Source organism: Saccopteryx leptura, chromosome 4, assembly GCF_036850995.1.
Source record: "Saccopteryx leptura isolate mSacLep1 chromosome 4, mSacLep1_pri_phased_curated, whole genome shotgun sequence".
NCBI lineage: Eukaryota > Metazoa > Chordata > Mammalia > Chiroptera > Emballonuridae > Saccopteryx > Saccopteryx leptura.
Window position 1 is genome coordinate 36,984,385 of NC_089506.1, and position 19,121 is coordinate 37,003,505.

Here is a 19,121-nt window from a genome sequence, read left to right on the forward strand (position 1 = left end):
TGCTCTTTTACATTGAAAAGTAATTTTGGTTTAATAGACTATGAGCATCAGACTAGAAATCTTAGCCCCATTTGATAGTTTTAATAGAAAAAAGTACAGTCTTCATTCTAGGCTTTCAAATGAAATGTGAAGTTTATAACCTGTTCTTTGGAACAGTGGTTTTCAATCTTTTACAGTTGGGGAGTGGTGAAAATAGGAGAATTATTTCGGGGACCGCTAAGGCACAGATCACCCTAAGCATGAACGAATTCAACTGTGACCATTGAGTGTATAATCTCACAGCATCAGGGTGGTTAACTCTTTTGCAGACTGGCACTGGGCCACGGAATGGCAGTTGAAGAACACTGCTTTAGAAGAATGTTTACCATATTCATGGATTACAGATTCCTAATGGTGTGGAAGACATCCAGTGTATTTGGGACATGTGCTGATCCTCTGAAGTGGCCATGCTGTTTCTTCACTGGCCATATAATATAGTACATGTTAACCAAGGCCAGCAAAATCCCCACAGTGCTGTTCTTAACTTGCAGGAAGGAGTATTTTTATTTTTATTTTTTTGTATTTTTCTGAAGCTGGAAATGGGGAGGCAGTCAGACAGACTCCCACATGCGCCCAGCCAGGATCCACCCAGTACACCCACCAGGGGGCGATGCTCTGCCCATCCAGGGCATCGCTCTGTTGCGACCAGAGCCACTCTAGTGCCTGAGGCAGAGGCCATGGAGCCATCCCCAGCGCCCGGGCCATCTTTGCTCCAATGGAGCCTTGGCTGCGGGAGGGGAAGAGAGAGACAGAAAGGAAGGAGAGGGGGAGGGGTGGAGAAGCAGATGGGCGTTTCTCCTGTGTGCCCTGGCCGGGAATCGAACCCGGGACTCCTGCACGCCAGGCCGACGTTCCACCACTGAGCCAACCAGCCAGGGCCTGGAAGGAGTATTTTTAAAAGAATATATCATGCCCGTTATTTTTTTCATACTTGTTTATATATTTTGCTTCCATGTTACTCTCATTAGAAGGGACAAAAGTAAGTTTTCAAATAACTTTATGTGCAACAAATTGTTTATCTAGGAAGCTAATGAAAAGCACTTGACCCTGACCAGGTGGTGGTGCAGTGGATAGAGCGTTGGACTGGGACACGGAGGACCCAGGTTTGAAACCTCAAGGTCGCCAGCTTGAGCGCAGGCTCATCTGGTTTGAGCATTGCTCACCAGCTTGAATCCAAGGTCGCTGGCTTGAGTTCAAGTTGCGCTGTTTCTGAACAGAATTTGAACAATAGTGCTGAAACAAGAACGTGCTCTAAAATGGATGTAAAAATGGTACAGAATATAATACCCATTCATTTCCTGGGTCTACTTGAGCAAGGGGTCACTGGCTCAGCTGTAGCCCCCTGGTCAAGGCATATATGAGAAAGCAATCAATGAACAACTAAGGTGCTGCAATGAAGAATTGATGCTTCTCATCTCCCTTCCTGTCTGTCCCTATCTGTCCCTCTCTCTGTCACTCTGTCTCTGACACACAGAGCACTTGAAGCAATAACAAGAATCTGTCAAGTCTGACACATATTAAAATCTCTTTGTAGTCCTTCCTCAGATGGGCCCTTCTCTGATTGAACTTCATGTACAATAGTGTCTCATCATACTCTGGTAGAGTCTTTGAACAAAAAATTAGAAGTATGAGCAGAGAACGGCTGCTCCTTGGTGACCTTCAAGCCTTTTGATGGTTTCATAATCTTATAAAGAATAGAGGCAGAGTCTGGGCTCAGGATCACCTCCCCCCAAAGTTCATGTTTCTCTCAGGTGACAAGGTCACTTTCGGGTCCTTAAGGAAATGTCACTTTTGTCTCCAAATGGCTAGGGAATAGTAAATGTTTCATGCACAGTGGGCAGACTAATTGTAAAGAAGCCATAAAATTGAGCTTACATTTATTCAAGCTATTGTATTATCATAAGATAAAATTTTTCTATTTAATTTTCAAATACAATTATTTTGTTTTATGCCATTCTTTATTAGATCCTTATATTCTATAAAGTAATATGCTATTTGATTAGATAGCTAAGTCTTAGTTAGCTTGAGCAGAACAGAAATTTATTATGAAAAGGTTGTTTCTTGTTTTAAGGGGGCAGGACTTAAAGCTAGTGATTCTTATTTTATTTTTTAGAGCTATGTTGCAGACATAGGAGGGAGAGCATTGTGTTGATCTTAAGTGCATTTCCTGTGGTGTCTAACATCAGTTCTTTGACTATCTTACAGAGTTCGCTGGGGTACTGCATCACTGTCACATTCTGGCATCTGAGATGGTCCATTTCATTCATCAAATGCAGTATTACATTACATTTGAGGTACATACAAATCATTTGTTGGTTTTACTTTAAATGTCATGTGTTATGACTTTGTATGGTGTTATTTATAAAAGAAACTGTGCTAGGAAGAACACAACCTTATCCCTGAGTTTCGCATTGTTGTTTCCTAGGTGCTCGAATGTTCTTGGGATGAACTTTGGAACAAAGTGCAGCAGGCCCAAGATTTGGACCACATCATTGCAGCCCACGAGGTGTTCTTGGATACCATCATCTCCCGGTGTCTGCTGGACACGGACTCCAGTGTAAGGCTGATGTATGATTTAGAAACAAGAAACAGGAGTCGTCATAGTCTTCTTTTCTTGGGTTCCTCTCAAATGGAGAATCTTCAAAATTGCCCAATGTCCACATTAGTAGTGATAATACAATTTTATTAATAATGTTCAAGGTGCGCTGTTTCTGAACAGAATTTGAACAATAGTGCTGAAACAAGAACGTGCTCTAAAATGGATGTAAAAATAGTACAGAATATAATACCCACTCATTTCCTGGGTCTAATAATGTCCTCCTGTGGTTATGCAAAAGAAAAACTCATCATGAGTGATGGCTTTGATTTGTGGGGGGATAATAACGGAACAAAATAAACCAAACGAGGCAGTGTAAAAACAAAACGAACAATAACCTGTCTGAAAGTCCAGGAGAATGGCGCGAGGAAATGCAGGGCCCTCAGGCTGCACGCTCTCGTTTTCTTCATCGGGGGATAATGGTCTTCTCTGTCTTTTACCTTCAGTAAGTCAGCATCCGGCTGCATGAGTTAGAAAATAGGCTGTTTATGCAGAGAAACCCTAAGCATTTGTAGGCCCCAGGCTTTTTTGCTAATGTTCCTTTCCTTAGACCCCTGTTCTGAAGGTTGCATGTTCCATGTGGCCAGTTTACTGGGAGTTTTGATTTTAGATGTGGGGAAAAAAGGAACACCTTACACTTGAAGAAATATATTGTGAAATAGGAGGCAAAATTTCAAGTGCATTTTGACATTAAATGTGCAACTTCAAAGAAATTTCAGGCTTACCGAGGGCTGCTTCCTAGTAAACGACCACTCTCTTTAAGGGTCCTCCGGTGGGAAATGCACTGCTTGAAAGGGCTTTCATTTTGTCTAAAATTTTAGTTCATCTAGGTTGGCCAACTGTGGCTGAGAAAACATTATGATAAAGAGTTATCAATCATATGTGTAAAAAAATTGCTCAGGTCAAAGATGCTTCTATATAGAATGTTTTTTATAAATGTGTTGAAATACGGTAATGGCTTAAAAGCAACTTAAAATACTTGGACTGTAATTAGTAATTTAAGAAATGCATATCTCAAACTTTTTAGCCTTATTTCTGTTGTGAAATGTTGTCTTTATCAGGCTAAGATCATAGAAATTACAGTTTCCATGTATTGTGTTGTTGACACATTTGTTTTTCAGTGAATGTGGATGAGCATCCTCATCCTGTCAAATGAGTTGTAGGAACAGATACGACATTATTCTTGGACCCAAGGCATTCGCTGTCACGTGTGCCCCAAGTGTCCTGGTCAGATAGCACAGAGGCTCTGTGGCAGATGGCTGAGGTCTCAGTCCCACACAGCTTTTGACCCCAGTGTTCTCATGTTTTGAAAGGGCATGATGCTTGTCTCTGTTCCATTGATTTGTGAGAATTAATTATATGATTTACTTAATAGTACCTGGCACATGAATGCTACTTATGACTCATTAAATGATTAAAAGCCATCTTGTGTGTGTGTTTTATAGAGATTTATGCTAGATTTAATGCTTTTCAGAAAATATGTTAACTACTGAGAATTGTATCCACACTGATCAAATCTGACTGTGGTAAATAAGCAGCACTCCTGCAACTGGTTAATTAGGAGTTTTAACCAACTTATAGATGTGAACATTCTGTATGAAACAAGTGAAATAGTCCCTCTTCCTCCCTCTAGAGCAGGGGTCCCCAAACTTTTTACACAGGGGGCCAGTTCACTGTCCCTCAGACCGTTGGAGGGCCGGACTATAAAAAAAAACTATAAAAAAATCCCTATGCACACTGCACATATCTTATTTTAAAGTAAAAAAACAAAACGGTAACAAATACAATATTTAAAATAAAGAACAAGTAAATTTAAATCAACAAACTGACCAGTATTTCAATGGGAACTATGGGCCTGCTTTTGGCTAATGAGATAGTCAATATGCTCCTCTCACTGACCACCAATGAAAGAGGTGCCCCTTCCGGAAGTGCAGCGGGGGCCGGATAAATGGCCTCAGTGGGCCGCATGCGGCCTGCGGGCTGTAGTTTGGGGACCCCTGCTCTAGAGCATCATCACTGATATGAACAAAGTAACAGAATGCAAGGGAACAGTATGTTGACCTGTATCATTATTTCTTTTTGTAATAATGGAATATTTACATGTAAGTTGGTAGACTCATTGAAGGAGTCATTCATTGTTCTAAAGGCTTAATTATCATTTCTGAAATGACCCCATGCTGATGATTTTACTTATAATTTGATGGTTTGTTTAATTACTAAAGGATTTTTGATTTTTAAGAAACCCAATATACAATGGTAGGCAAAAGTATGCTTATAGTTGTAAATAAAAATAAAGAGTACAATAATAAATAATAAAACAAGAATAAACTCTTGTGTTTCTCAGACTCACAACTGTAAATCTACTTTTGCCTACCCCTTATAAAAAAGATTGAAACAATGTTATTGACATAAATTATTTTTTTATTATATCAGTTATTAAGAAAAACGAGCATGTTTCATACACATAATTTTTATGTTAGAGGTTGTGGCATGACAGTTGTAGGTGTGTGTGTGTTCATTTTTATAATTGTTATTTGTGCATTGTTGAGAAAAATCCTGAGTCATACAGTAAATTGTTGCAAACTGATGTCACCACAGAACACACTTTTGCAGCTGTCCTGTATGAACAGATTGCTAGCAGGAACCCATACTGCATCCGTAGCTTGAAGTAAAGAGCAGTAAATTATATCACAGAAGAATTAATTACTCCAAAAATAATAAATTTTTATTTCACTGCAATAAAGAAACAAATTAGAGGAAATATATCATTATTAAGAACAAAATATTATACTATCTTCATCTTTTGTTTTGCCTTTTTTTTTACATAAAATACGACCCATCCAAAAGAACAAACAACTTTTAAAATAAGCACAGTGTTTGCTGGGTGTATCTCAGATTTGCCTAGCCAGGGGCACAGCAGTACATGGTCAGATCCTTCCATCAACCTAATCAAGTCTGCATTGTTGTTTCCCACAAGTGCATTGTAGTAAATTACCAAGAACACAAACTGTCCATTTTGCAATACCTGAGTTCTCTTGCATTAGGTTGTTCTGTAAGTTATTTAGCAAATACGTCAGTTTTGTTTTACTAACACTTTGGACTTAGCTCAAATGTTAGTAAACGAAATTTGAGCCCAAGTATTACTGTTGCTTTACAAAGAATATTTTAGCAAGGTACAGCTTGTATCCATCAGATGATGGTGATGAGGATGGTGTTGCAAATGTCTTTGCTAACTCTAAAATTGTTTCCAACAACAGAGTTAGTCCAAGCTTTCTCGTATCTTCTCATCCATGAACTTGGAGCCTCTTGAGTTTCCCAAGTTTTTTTATGCTTCTCAATAACGTCATATCATTTTTCTCCCATAAACATCTTGCAAATCTTTTGTTAAATTATTAACTACATTTTCGGAGTTTGGCTGGTCTATAGGAATGCTATTCTTCACTTTGATCTTTTATTCCATTATTTTCTAAATCGTATTAGATCCTGTTTCTTCAAGGAAAAAGTTTTGTTTCTTTCTACAGGGTGTGCCTTTGCTTTCTCTTGCCTTAGGGTATCAGCTTAGGTTGCTGGCAGCACCAGTTGGACTCCTTATCTTATCGCTGACATAAAAGAGATGTTTTATCATTTCACCATTGACAGCGATGTTTGCCAAAACATCTGATAGGGTTCTAGTTTGTTTAGATGTGTTATATAAATCAGGAGTGGATGTTAAATTTTAACACATGATTTTTTTCTCCCTGCACTTTGAAATTACCATTTTTCTTTAAATTGTTAATGGTGTGTTTTTTTTTTTAAAGTGAGAGGCAGAGACAGAGGGACAGATAGCAACAGACAGACAGGAAGGGAGAGAGATGAGAAGCATCTGTTCTTTGTTGTGGCACCTTAGTTGTTCATTGATTGCTTTCTCATATGTGCCTTGACTGGGGGGCTGCAGCTGAGCCAGTGACCCCTTGCTAAAGCCAGCGTCCTTGGGATTATGTCTGCGATCCCACGCTCAAGCCAGTTAACCCATGCTCAATCTGGTGTGTCCACACTCAAGCCAGCGACTTTGGGGTTTTGAACCTGGGTCCTCTGCATCCCAGGCTGATGCTCTATCCACTGTGCCACCACCTGGTCAGGCGGTTTTTTGTTTTTTAATCTGAGATGGCAGAGGATAGAGTTAATTCTCTTCAATGGTGGCACATTATTTTGTCAGCCTTCTCATGATTGTTGGGTTCCCCCCTTTGGCTGTTCCCCACCATTGGCAGCAATGTCAGTGTGTTTGCTGTATAACTTTGGATATAATCTATATCAGTGGTTCCCAACCTTTTTGGGCCACGGACCGGCCTTTAGGGTAGGACAGATAAATGTATCATGTGACTGAGACAAGCATCAAGAGTGAGTCTTAGACGGATGTAACAGAGGGAATCTGGTCATTTTTAAAAAACAAAACATCGTTCAGACTTAAATATAAATAAAACAGAAATGTAAGTTATTTATTTTTTCTCAGCGGACTGGTAACGGTCCGCGGCCCAGGGATTGGGGACCACTGATCTATATAGTATTTTGGCATAGATATATTTTTTATTTACATAAATGATTTTGTGCTGTAGATCTTATTCTGTTTCCTTCCTCTTTCTGTGATAGCTGTATATTGAAGAACACTGTTGTAATACATAAGCAATTAACTAGAGAAATATACTGTGGCATTGACATGTTTTCAAAACATTTAGAGTCCCTACCTCCACAGTGTTCAGCCCTCTTTTCATTCCGTGTTTAAAATATACTCATCTTTAAAAAACCTTACTGAATTAAAAAAATACACTTTTTATTAAGAATGTTCTTTCTTATAATCTCAATGTTTGGTTTTGGTATGAATGTGCAGACAAAAAAAAAAAAACCTTTGAAGTACATGCCGTTCCTTTCCTTTCTAAACTGTGGAATAGTCAACTCCTGACTCAGCTACTTACTACTAGCTTTGAAACTTGGGGCAGTGCTTTGAGTTTGGAAGGGTTTTGTGAGGATTGGAGGTAATTTGCATAAGAGAGCTTGGAGTCTGTCAGACTGCTGTTGCTATGGTGATACGGAATTACAGGGCCAGGACCTGGTATAGTGCTATTGCATAGTAGGTGTTCAGTAAATGTTTGATAAATGAATGAATAACTAATGAGAATTCTGAGAATGTGAGTTGATCCTTGTTTTATAGTATTTTATTTGATGCTCTATTCATTAAAAAAAATGTCTTATCTCTTCAGGCACTTTTAAACGAACTTAGGGCCGTGTTCGATCAAATCATCAAACTTCAGAATACTCAAGATGCAATATACCGAGCTGCCCTGGAAGAACTGCAGAGACGACTGCAGTTCGAAGAGAAAAAGAAACAGCGTGAAACTGAGGTATGGTTTTTATACAGGTGGGCTTATCCTTTGAAACAATGAAGGCATTGCCATTGTACTCACAAATACAACAAATAGTCTTCATGCTGAAATGTTTCTAAAGCTGAGACTGCTCAATCTACGTTTAGAGTCTTAAGAAAGTGCTACTTTAAAGGGAGTAGTATCACCATCACTACCATGATGTTTGAAAAAATAAAGGCAATATTCATGAGAATCACAAATCTCTTGCCACTTTTGACTAGTAAGTGTTGAGATACTGATAACTGTATATACTGGTACCCTCTCAGAGTGGGACCCCGACTTTGTGTTGCTTTATTATTTGAAGCTAAACCGGCCAGGGCTATATATATATATATATATATATATATATATATATATATATATACACACATACATACATATATATATATATAGCCCTGGCCGGTTGGCTCAGCGATAGAGCGTCGGCCTAGCGTGCGGAGGACCCGGGTTCGATTCCCGGCCAGGGCACACAGGAGAAGCGCCCCATTTCCTTCTCCACCCCTCTGCCGCGCTTTCCTCTCTGTCTCTCTTCCCCTCCCGCAGCCGAGGCTCCATTGGAGCAAAGATGGCCCGGGCGCTGGGGATGGCTCTGTGGTCTCTGCCTCGGGCGCTAGAGTGGCTCTGGTCGCAACATGGCGATGCCCAGGATGGGCAGAGCATCGCCCCCTGGTGGGCAGAGCGTCGCCCCTGGTGGGCGTGCCGGGTGGATCCCGGGTGGGCGCATGCGGGAGTCTGTCTGACTGTCTCTCCCTGTTTCCAGCTTAAGAAAAGATGAAAAAAAAAATTGTGATAAAATATATACAAGACCTCTACAGAAAACTATTAAACAGGACCTAGCAACCCAAGGTTTGCACACCAAATTTGGTCTCCTATCTGTTTCCGTAGATAGTTTTATTGGGACATTATGCCTCCTCATTTACATACTGTTTTTGGTTGCTTTTATGCTGTAGAAGTAGAGTAATTGTAACAAAGGCCATGTGGCCCAGAGACATTACGCTATAAATATTTGCTTTCTGGCCGTCACAGAAAGAGCTTGCTGACCACTGCATCACTGTCGATATTATAGGAGCTCTAAATAGTCAAACGTATAATATTAAGTTCCTGGACTGGAGAACTGATGTATAGATTTAGTACAATCCTAGTTCCAATCCCAGCAGGTTACTTATCTACTTATTTATTGGTAGAAAAGGATAGCCAATGTGGAAATTCATAGGGCCTAACATAGTAAGGTTATATTGAACAAGAACAAAATTAGAGGTCATACATTTATAACAAAATAAAATTACAGTAATTAATGATGTTGGCTCAAGGAAGGACAAATCAATGGGGCAGAGTAGCATGCAAAAACAGCCCTACACAATTAGGGCTCATTAATTCCTGACAGGTTACACTGAGAACAGTGGGGAATGCATAAACAAAACCGGTGTTAGGTAACTGTATCTTGTTCCTGCCTAACACACACACATACATACACACGCACAACCACTATGAGAGAGTTTGTAAACCTGGACATGCAAGTAAAATGCTAAAACTTTCAGAAGGCAACATAAAGAATAGCTGTAAAATAAATGAAAGATTAGTCATTATGCTACAGTTAGTAATGTCTGTTTATCAGAACCCCTTAAGAACATGAAAAGCAAGCCTGTGGAAAGGGAGAAGGTATTTATATATACTACTTGACAGCTTATCCAGATGTATAGAGCTTCTATAAATCGGTAATATAACCCCATTGTAAATAGGTCTTATGAAAAGCTACTCGCTCTCATTAACATCAGATAAGTGAAGATTTAAAATCCCAATGATATACATTACATCCCCAGCAAAATGACTGAAATTTTTAAAATAGACAACAGCAAATGTTGGTGAGGATACGAAAAATGCAATCTGCCGTACTGAACTGTAGAGGCAAGTGTGTGTAGCCATCGGGGAGTGTTGATTGGCAGCTGAGTAAGGCTAATTAGGAACACAATGACCCAGCATTTTTGCTCTTACTTTATACTCAACAGAAATGCATGCTCAGATACCCCAGGCATTGTTCCTCATAGCTACAGAGGTTGGCAGAAGTATGCTTATAGTTGTTTCTATGGAAAATAATACAATAATTAATAATACAATCACAACTGAAAGCTGACTTGCCCACCATGCACGTCAGGTCCGGGAGGGAAGGTGGTGGGGAAGGAACAGGCTGCGAGAGGGTCTTCTAGGGTGCTGGCTGTGTTCTGTTTCTCCATGTGGGGGGTGGTGCCTGGGGCTGTTCATTTCATGGCAGCTTATCATGCTGTCCACTTAGGATTCTTGTACTTTTTAATATGTATTGTACTACAATAAAATATATTTAAGATTTTTTTAAAAAAAATAAAAGACAAATGCTGATAGGGGAAGGAGAGATAGGAGGTAATATAAGTTTTGTAATTTCATCATCTTTTAAAATTGTGTCAAAAGATAATTTTTTAAAGCCCATAAAGCAAGTAAAAACAGGTATAAAGATATTAAAAAATAGAAACATCAGAATGTCTTCTAAAATCAGCTGGCAGAAAAAAAGAGAACACTAGTTATTATTGCTCAGGTTAGGGTTTCAATACCATTTAGAGTAATAGATTAGAAAAGTGGTAAGTGTCATGAAGATATGGTTAGTAATAAAGGCAACCATTAGAACAAAAATATAAATCTATCAGATTCTCAGAAGAAACACAGACAATATAATAAAAGATTCCCACTATCAGGTAAACAGGAAAGCATATTATAATTGTGACTGAACGAAGACCAGACATACCCACTAGTCGATAAGGGTAAGTAGGTTCAACTCACCTAATGAAGGAAAGGGATTCTCAGCAATAGACAGTGCCTGGCTGGTCCCTTCTAGTGAGTGGGCAGGGCTGTCCATTGCTGAGGACGGCTGTTAGAGGGCTGCAGGGCTCATTTTCTGGACAGACCTGCTAGATGGTACCAGAATAGAGTGACATAGGAAGAATGAAAAGAACGGACATACTAAGAAAATGAAACTCTTTAAAGAAAAGCAGGTTACTCTTTGGGGTAAAAAGCAATAAACAAGACCAAGGATACATTGTGCTGTTAAAAGGTGCAAGTCACAATGAAGACTGAAAGAGTATATAGTATCAGTATTCATAAAATAAAAAGTAGGAAATACCAGAAGAAATGGATAAAAACATCACTATGTCAATATGAGAAGTATAATTTAGTTTCTCTTAGACCACAAAAGCTGAAGTGCACATAAATAAGGACATAATTATGAAAATCCATAAACCTGAATAGAGAGAATGCTGAATAGAGAGAATGACAGTAAGTAAACTTAACATCCCACTCGACATTAGAAAAGGAGCAGCAAAGTAAACCTGAAGGAGGCAGGAACTACTCAGTAAAGGCAGGAGCAAAAATTAATGGAATAGAAACTAGTAAAAAGAACTGAATAAAATACGAGAGCTTGTTCTTTCTGGGACCCAGGGGCTGGTGGGAAAAAAAATAAGTTATTCACTCACCTAATAGGTAATGGGAGGAAAAAGCACAAATATATAGAACAAGTGAGAAAAGACCATCTACGATTTTCCTCAGTTCTATGGGAATATATCTACATATCTGAAGGAAATTAATGATTTTCTAGAGATTTCAAAAAATGACCCCAGAAGAGAAAATAAATTCTAAATGGAACGATACTAAACAAGAAATAAAGTTGTTGAGGTCTGCTGCCTAAAATTATCAAGCCGGACAGCACCGAGAAATCCTGTCGGACCTGGCAGCAGTGATGAGCTCTGGTACGCAGTAACTGTTCTCGTCGTAGAACAGTGATAGGCAATCTTTTGAGCTTGGTGTGTCAAAATTCGCCAAAAAACCGAGCATAACTCGGGTGGTATGTCACTTCGAAAAAAACCCCCATAGTTTCGTGATATTTATAGTTTAAATAACAAAAATGTATAATTATATATAACTATTTAATAAACCAAAAACTAATTATTTAACTTATCTGCTTAGTGACTTCTTTGTTCATCTGTTAGTCGGTTTCTTTTGTTGGTCTTGATATTATTTAACTTGTGTGGGGTGCCGTGAACTAAAATAAGTGAAGGGGAGGGGGAATTCTTTAACCTGCCTATTAGTGACATTTTTGTTGCTGAATTTCATTGGCTAAATCTTCGATTGAAGGTTGATATTTTGTACACTTCAAGCCCAAGCAAGCACTACTAACTTCATCTGTCAGTGTTTCTTTTGTTGGTTTTGATATTATTTAACGCTGAGAATAAGGTCTCACAAAAGTACATAGAGGGAAAAATTGTGAGTAAAGCCGTTGCTATATTTTTCAGGGTGCTAAAAGTATCTGGTAATCAGTTCCAGGCACTCCAAATTTCCTGTTCATAGTGGCACTCCTCTTGATTCTCCAAGCGGCACCTTTCCAGATTCTCAAGCTTTGACCTCAAGTCAACAAACACCTGAGCCCAGATGCTGTCTTGAAATTCTGCAAGTTGCATCTTATGTAAATTAAGATGGCTGCTGCTATTTCTAATGGCAGGAAATGGCATCCATAGCACAGGCTCTCTCCTCTCCCAGCCTCCCCCTCACTTATCTCAGTAATGATGGTCAATTAGAAATCCACAACACCCCAGAACAGTAGATTGGATGATGGTTGCTGTGGTTATGTTGTTGCTGGTAATGGCGATCACAGGGCCCCCAGAGATGCATCCCCCCGCGCATTCCGCTGCTCCCTGCTCCGCCGGCTGGAAGTGAGGTCAAAGATCCCCTAACAGCTTAACTGGAAGTCCCAGAACTAGACGCTCTGTGCTGGAATTCTGTTGTTTTGGCCTACAGACCTCCAGCACAGAGCATCTACACCTACAGCAAATGTTTTATCCTCGGCTCCTGCACCTGGCCATGCAGGAGCTGAGGATGAAACGTCTTTCTTGGCATGCGGCCCCATACTTCTCTGGTATGCGGCCGCATGCAGCCGTGTGTCATCGAAAATGGTCGTGTGTCATCGGTTCGCCATCATGGTCATAGAACAGTCTCCAGATTCTGTTCATGAAACGTTATAAAGTTGACACCAAACAAAAAAAGAATGACCAAATCTGAATTATAAATATCAATGGATAGCCCTGGCCAGTTAGCTCAGTGGTAGAGCATCGGCCTGGCGTGCAGGAGTACCAGGTTCGATTCCCAGCCAGGGCACACAGGAGAAGCGCCCATCTGCTTCTCCACCCCTCCCCCTCTCCTTCCTCTCTGTCTCTCTCTTCCCCTCCCACAGCCAAGGCTCCATTGGAGCAAAGTTGGCCTGGGCGCTGGGGATGGCTGCATGGCCTCTGCTTTAGGTGCTAGAATGGCTCTGGTCGCAACAGAGCGATGCCCCGGAGGGGCAGAGCAACGCCCCAGATGGGCAGAGCATCACCCCCTGGTGGGCATGCCGGGTGGATCCCGGTCGGGTGCATGCAGAGTCTGTCTGACTGCCTCCCCGTTTCCAACTTCAGAAAAATACAAAAAAATATATATATATCAATGGATAAACTTATATAAAATATTAGTGGGATATATTTAATAGAATATTAAAAGAATCATTCACAAAACTGGGTTTATTTCAAGAATGCCAGGGTTCGGGGAATCTATTAATGTAATTCACTATGTCAGTCAATGAAAAGAATCCTTTGATAATTTCTGTGCTGGCTGAAAAGGTATTTAGTCAAATTCACCATTGATTGAGAACAGTCTTTTAAAAATAAAGTAGGTAGATGATCTTCAGTACAAGAAAAAATTACCATCATGCTTAGGGGAAATAGTAAAAAGCATTCCCATTAAAGGCAGGAGTTAATGCAAGGTTTAAGGGGTACCAGTTTTTAACCCATCTGGTTCCACTGTTAGGTGTACTGTCTATTAAAAATATGTGCAAAATGATGGAAAGATACAAGCTGTTTAACTACAGCATTGTTGGTAGTAGCAAAAGACTGGTGAGTTTGTGATAAATTACCTAAATTGTTACATATTATAAATTGTAATACTATCGTTATTGAATATGATGAGAGAGTTCTAGGTTTACTCATATGTACATTATTAATTGGGGAAAATAGTAAGCTAGAGAACCAGTTGGCATCAGGAAATCTTCATAAAAGTTCTTAGTAGTCAGAGGGATATAGAAAGTATCGTCTCTCCACTCCTGACTTTTGTTCTCAGTCCCACTCTTCAGTTTCTAACACCCAGACTGTAATTTAATTTGGTACTTCTGACTCTTCAGGGCCAGTGGGGAGTGACAGCAGCAGAGGAAGAGGAGGAAAACAAGAGGATTCAAGAATTTCAAGAATCTATACCAGAAACGTGTTTCCAGTTGCGAAAATTGACGCATTTCTACCAGGTACCTATTAGAGTAACAAGATGCTGTCCAAATCCCATTGCTCATTTTCTGTAGTTGACAGTGACTGTCAAAATGATTAAAAAGGCATTATTTCAATTGGTGTAGCTGTGAGTAACACCCACAGTGGTTTCCGGCCTTGACTGACCCTTCCCGGAGATTGTGGTCTGAGTGCTCTGAGTTGCAGCCAGGTCTGAGAAGCCTCCGCCTGGGGTGGTGATCGGTGGTTGGGGCAGCTCAGACTTCTGTGGACCCGGAGAGAGAAGTGCACAGGGAGGACACAGAGCGTGCATTCGTATTTCTTAAAAATGGACACCTGATTGTGAGTTCCATACTATCCGTTCAGGTAGTGTTCTGCCCTGGCCAGATAGCTCGGTTGGTTAGAGCATCATCCCAAAGTACAGAGGTTGCTGGTTCGATTCCCAGTCAGGGCACATACAAGAACAGATTGATGTTCCTGTCTCTCACCCTCTCCTCCTCTATCACTAAAATCAATAATAAAAAAAATAGGTGTACAGCTGTGAAGGAGAGATATATAACTAATATATAACTTAAAAATGGGTCGTGCTCATTTCTAAAAGAGGCAGTGGTGGTTATACATTTTTCTGATAGAGTTAGTACATTTTTAAAATGCAATCATAAATCAGTATAATCTTAGTTTTACCCTTGTTATTACAGCCTTCATCTTTTTTGTAAATCCATTCAGAGTTCTTTTCCTTAACAGAAATAAAGTCCTCTTCTCTTTGAGTTGGTAGTCTTTACCAGCCACTCCTCATCCACTGCTTATGAATGGATCCCCTTAGTGTCAACCCTGGAGGAGGAATACTCTTCGCATTTCCTCGTAGTGAGCTTCAACATCATCCTATTTCAGCTCTTAACAAGAAGTCACTGTCTGTATATTTTGAAAGTAATTTTTTTTTTCCATTTTTCTGAAGCTGGAAACAGGGAGAGACAGTCAGACAGACTCCCGCATGCGCCCGACCGGGATCCACCCGGCACGCCCACCAGGGGCGACACTCTGCCCATCCTGGGCGTCGCCATGTTGCGACCAGAGCCACTCTAGCGCCTGAGGCAGAGGCCACAGAGCCATCCCCAGTGCCTGGGCCATCTTTGCTCCAATGGAGCCTTGGCTGCGGGAGGGGAAGAGAGAGACAGAGAGGAAAGCGCGGCGGAGGGGTGGAGAAGCAAATGGGCGCTTCTCCTGTGTGCCCTGGCCGGGAATCGAACCCGGGTCCTCTGCACGCTAGGCCGACGCTCTACCGCTGAGCCAACCGGCCAGGGCCTTGAAAGTAATTTTTTATTTTTCAATTACACTTGACATACAATATTAAGTTAGTTTCAGTGTACAACATAGTGATTTTTATATGTTTAATAATATAATTTCTTAGGAACTTTTTTGTAAATTTTCTCTTACCTACAAAGACAGTGATATTCACGCACACATACAAACAGTATATGCTAGCTCAAGTGTAAATTACATTGTATAATATATATGAGTCTCCACACATGCAAACTCTCCAGAAACTCCCCCAGATGCAAAGAGGGAAGGGGAGAGCTGGTAGTTTGGAAAGGATTGATAAGTATGGTGGTGTCTCAGTGACTTTTTCTCTGCAGAGAAGAACTTTTCCAAACCGGAAAGCATGAAGATGAACGGCACTTGCTCTGCGAGCTGTGCCAGGGCCGTGGGACCTGACAGGGAGGAGTGTGTACTAACTCCTTCAACCCGAATAGAAGCAGTGAGAAGTTTTGTTGTATTAAAGTCTGAGTAAACTCTGACATATCGCATTATCTTTACAAAGCCTCCTTGGTAAGGAGTTGACGCAGCCACACTCTAACCCGGGGGTTGGGAACCTTTATGGCTGAGAGAGCCATGAACGCCACATATTTTAAAATGTAATTCCGTGAGAGCCATACAACGACCCGTGTACGTTATGCCTTATCCAATCAAAATTTGGTGTTGTCCTGGAGGAAGCTGTGATTGGCTTCAGCCACCCACAACCATGAACATGAGCGGTAGGAAATGAATGGATTGTAATACATGAGAATGTTTTATATTTTTAACATTATTATTTTTATTAAAGATTTGTCTGTGAGCCAGATGCAGCCATCAAAAGAGCCACATCTGGCTCACGAGCCATAGGTTCCCGACCCCTGCTCTAACCCCTCCCCCCCACTTTAGGGTGGCGACTGCAGCCTGACAGCCACAAAAGGGCTGTCAGGGTTGGGACCCTAAAAATATGACTTAGAGCATGTGTTCCATTTTTTATGTTTTCAATTTATATTCCCACCAGGGATTTATGATTAAATACTCTTATAAGTCATGGAAGACGAAAAGACACTGATTTTTTAAGATAAAAAGAATGGGGATGTTTAACATTAGTTGCTTTGCTGTTTTTTGATTATTCTTGTAAAATTTAGAGCAAAATGGAAAATCCTATTGGTTAGTCCTTTTAGATATTGGTTGCTAATTTGTATTTGTAAAAATGGGCATCTTTTCCTAATGTGTGGGTTGCACCAGGTGGGTAAACTCTAGGGTCCCAGAGCACTCTCATCACCTGGGACACTTGCATCCTGGGTGTTTATGTAAAAATGGGCATCTCTTCCTAATGTGGGTTGCACCAGGTGGGTAAACTCTAGGTTCCCAGAGCGTTCTCATTACTCGGGACAATTGCATTCTGGGTGTTTATGTTTGGAAGGAAAAAATAGCCTGAAATGGGATTAAAATGGGGAGACATGTTTGGTAGGTAGTTTCTTTCTGAAATAAATGTTTTATTCTTTCTTGTTTCTTTTTAGGGGACTGTGCAGCAGTTTTTGGTGTTGCTAACAACCAGTTCTGATGAAAGTCTCCGGTTTCTTAGCTTTAGATTGGACTTTAACGAGCATTATAAAGCCAGAGAGCCAAGACTCCGCGTGTCCCTGGGCACCAGAGGGCGGCGCAGTTCCCACACCTGAACTGTTTCCTACTGTCTCAGGAAGCAAATGCTATCAATTGCATTATGTGACATAAACATTCACATTTCAATTCTCGAGGCAGCTGGCACGCTGCGGCAGCCACCATTCCTGCCCACAAATACTTCAGTGTTTCAACAGCATGGCGTCTGGTAGAATCAAAGTCATGTTCTAATACATTGGAGTTGAAAATATTTGTAATAGCACTAAATTAAATAGGCTGGTTTGCACTATTCACATTTATTTTTTAAAGTCTTCATATTTAAAAGATGCCACACTTTGTTGAGGCTTCTTAAGCACTCCATGATATAATTTATATTTGTCACTTTAAAAAAAAATCAGTTTCTTTTAGAGATAATTAGGACAATGGGATATTCATCAGTTAAGATGGTAATATCATTGGTATTTTTTTAACATCTTTAGAGAGAGTTTTTTGTTAATAGAATCAAACAAAATGTCCCTACTAAGAAAATATATAGAGTATTTTATTTTGTTTCTCAGTGTTGTAAAATATTAGCCTCTTTAAGAACCTTTATATCTTAGTGCATTTACACATGTTTATTCTTTTCAGAGTTTACATTTTTTATATTTAGTTTACTCTTTCAGATAACTGCTCAAATAGCGTAGAACAAAGTAAGAGCGCTGTGGAACAAGAATGACCTTACACTGAGGTTTTCTGAAACCATCAGCTGAAGCAGTGTGTAAATATGGATGACTAGAAAGTTAATGAAGTATTTTATTTTCAAAATTCTGATAAGCATTGGGAAGAAATTGACTTGAATAATGAAGATTTCCTTTTTCCTTGCCTATTTTTTCATTGTAAATATTTATATTCTACTGACTGGATGTTGGAGGGAAATGTTTTTTGTAAAAATGTCATATCGAGTCACATGAAATTTGCCTTTATTATGTTGCATAAGTGAAAACTTAGAAAATTAAAAGCAATTATCTTTCATGTATTGGTTCTTTCTTGAATAGTGTGTGGAGACACAGTTCACTTACCAGGTTGTGAGGGCAGGGTTCAACAGAGTTGGATTTAATCTGCTTCAGTGTGCAAATTATTTCATCAGCAAAGCAAAGAAATTAGACCATGTGCAGCTTTCAGTGTGGAGGCAAAGGGAATACCAGCACTCAGTGCCTGCCTGGCAAGGGTGGCTCTGCATCTGCAGTCAACAAATCATGGATCAAAAGTATCAAAAATAAAGGACATTTACATTGTTGTTGATGTGTAGTTAGGTCTACATGGCTGTGTCTGTACTTAACATATACAGACTTTATTTTCTTTTGTCATTTTTCCCCAAACAATATAGTATAATCACTTATAAAACATTTACATTGTATTAGGTATTATAAGTAATCTGCAGATGATTTAAAGTGTACAGGAGGATGTGGGTAGGTTATATGCAAATACTATCTCATTTTATATAAGTGACTTGAGCATCCTCGGGTTCGGGCGTGGGAGTGTCCGGAAGCAATTCCCCATGGAAAGCTAGGGGTGGCCATCTATCCTTTTAGTTATATGATATTCACATCTGATTCCTTTGGAGTCCTGGCTATGCAGAAAGGAATCCATGGTGAAGGTCAGAACTTCTTGGGATATAAGTTTTATTTTAGTATAAAAATTTAGAAAATCGGACATTTGAAGCAGGTTTCTCTATGCAAAAGCTTCCCAGAAATGATGGTGTACTGTGTATTTCCAAGAGAAATTTCCCAAAGTGTTTTCACCTTGCAGCCTACTTTTATTGGAGGTTTTCTCCAGAGATTAATCCTTAATAGAAACCACTCCAGAAATCTCTATACT

General features: G+C 39.9%; 1 protein-coding gene across 1 annotated transcript in view; it reads left to right on the forward strand.

Moving 5' to 3' along the window:
- The window catches only part of TUBGCP3 (tubulin gamma complex component 3), a 93,686-nt gene extending 75,411 nt beyond the window's left edge, over nucleotides 1-18,275 (forward strand). Inside the window, exons 18-22 of the mRNA XM_066380545.1 lie at nucleotides 2,245-2,333; nucleotides 2,465-2,596; nucleotides 7,870-8,010; nucleotides 14,258-14,374; nucleotides 17,165-18,275. Of these exons, the coding sequence (XP_066236642.1) occupies nucleotides 2,245-2,333; nucleotides 2,465-2,596; nucleotides 7,870-8,010; nucleotides 14,258-14,374; nucleotides 17,165-17,323 (638 nt within the window). The 3' untranslated portion in view covers nucleotides 17,324-18,275. The remainder of the gene's footprint in view (nucleotides 1-2,244; nucleotides 2,334-2,464; nucleotides 2,597-7,869; nucleotides 8,011-14,257; nucleotides 14,375-17,164) is intronic.
- The last annotated feature ends 846 nt before the right edge of the window (nucleotides 18,276-19,121 follow it).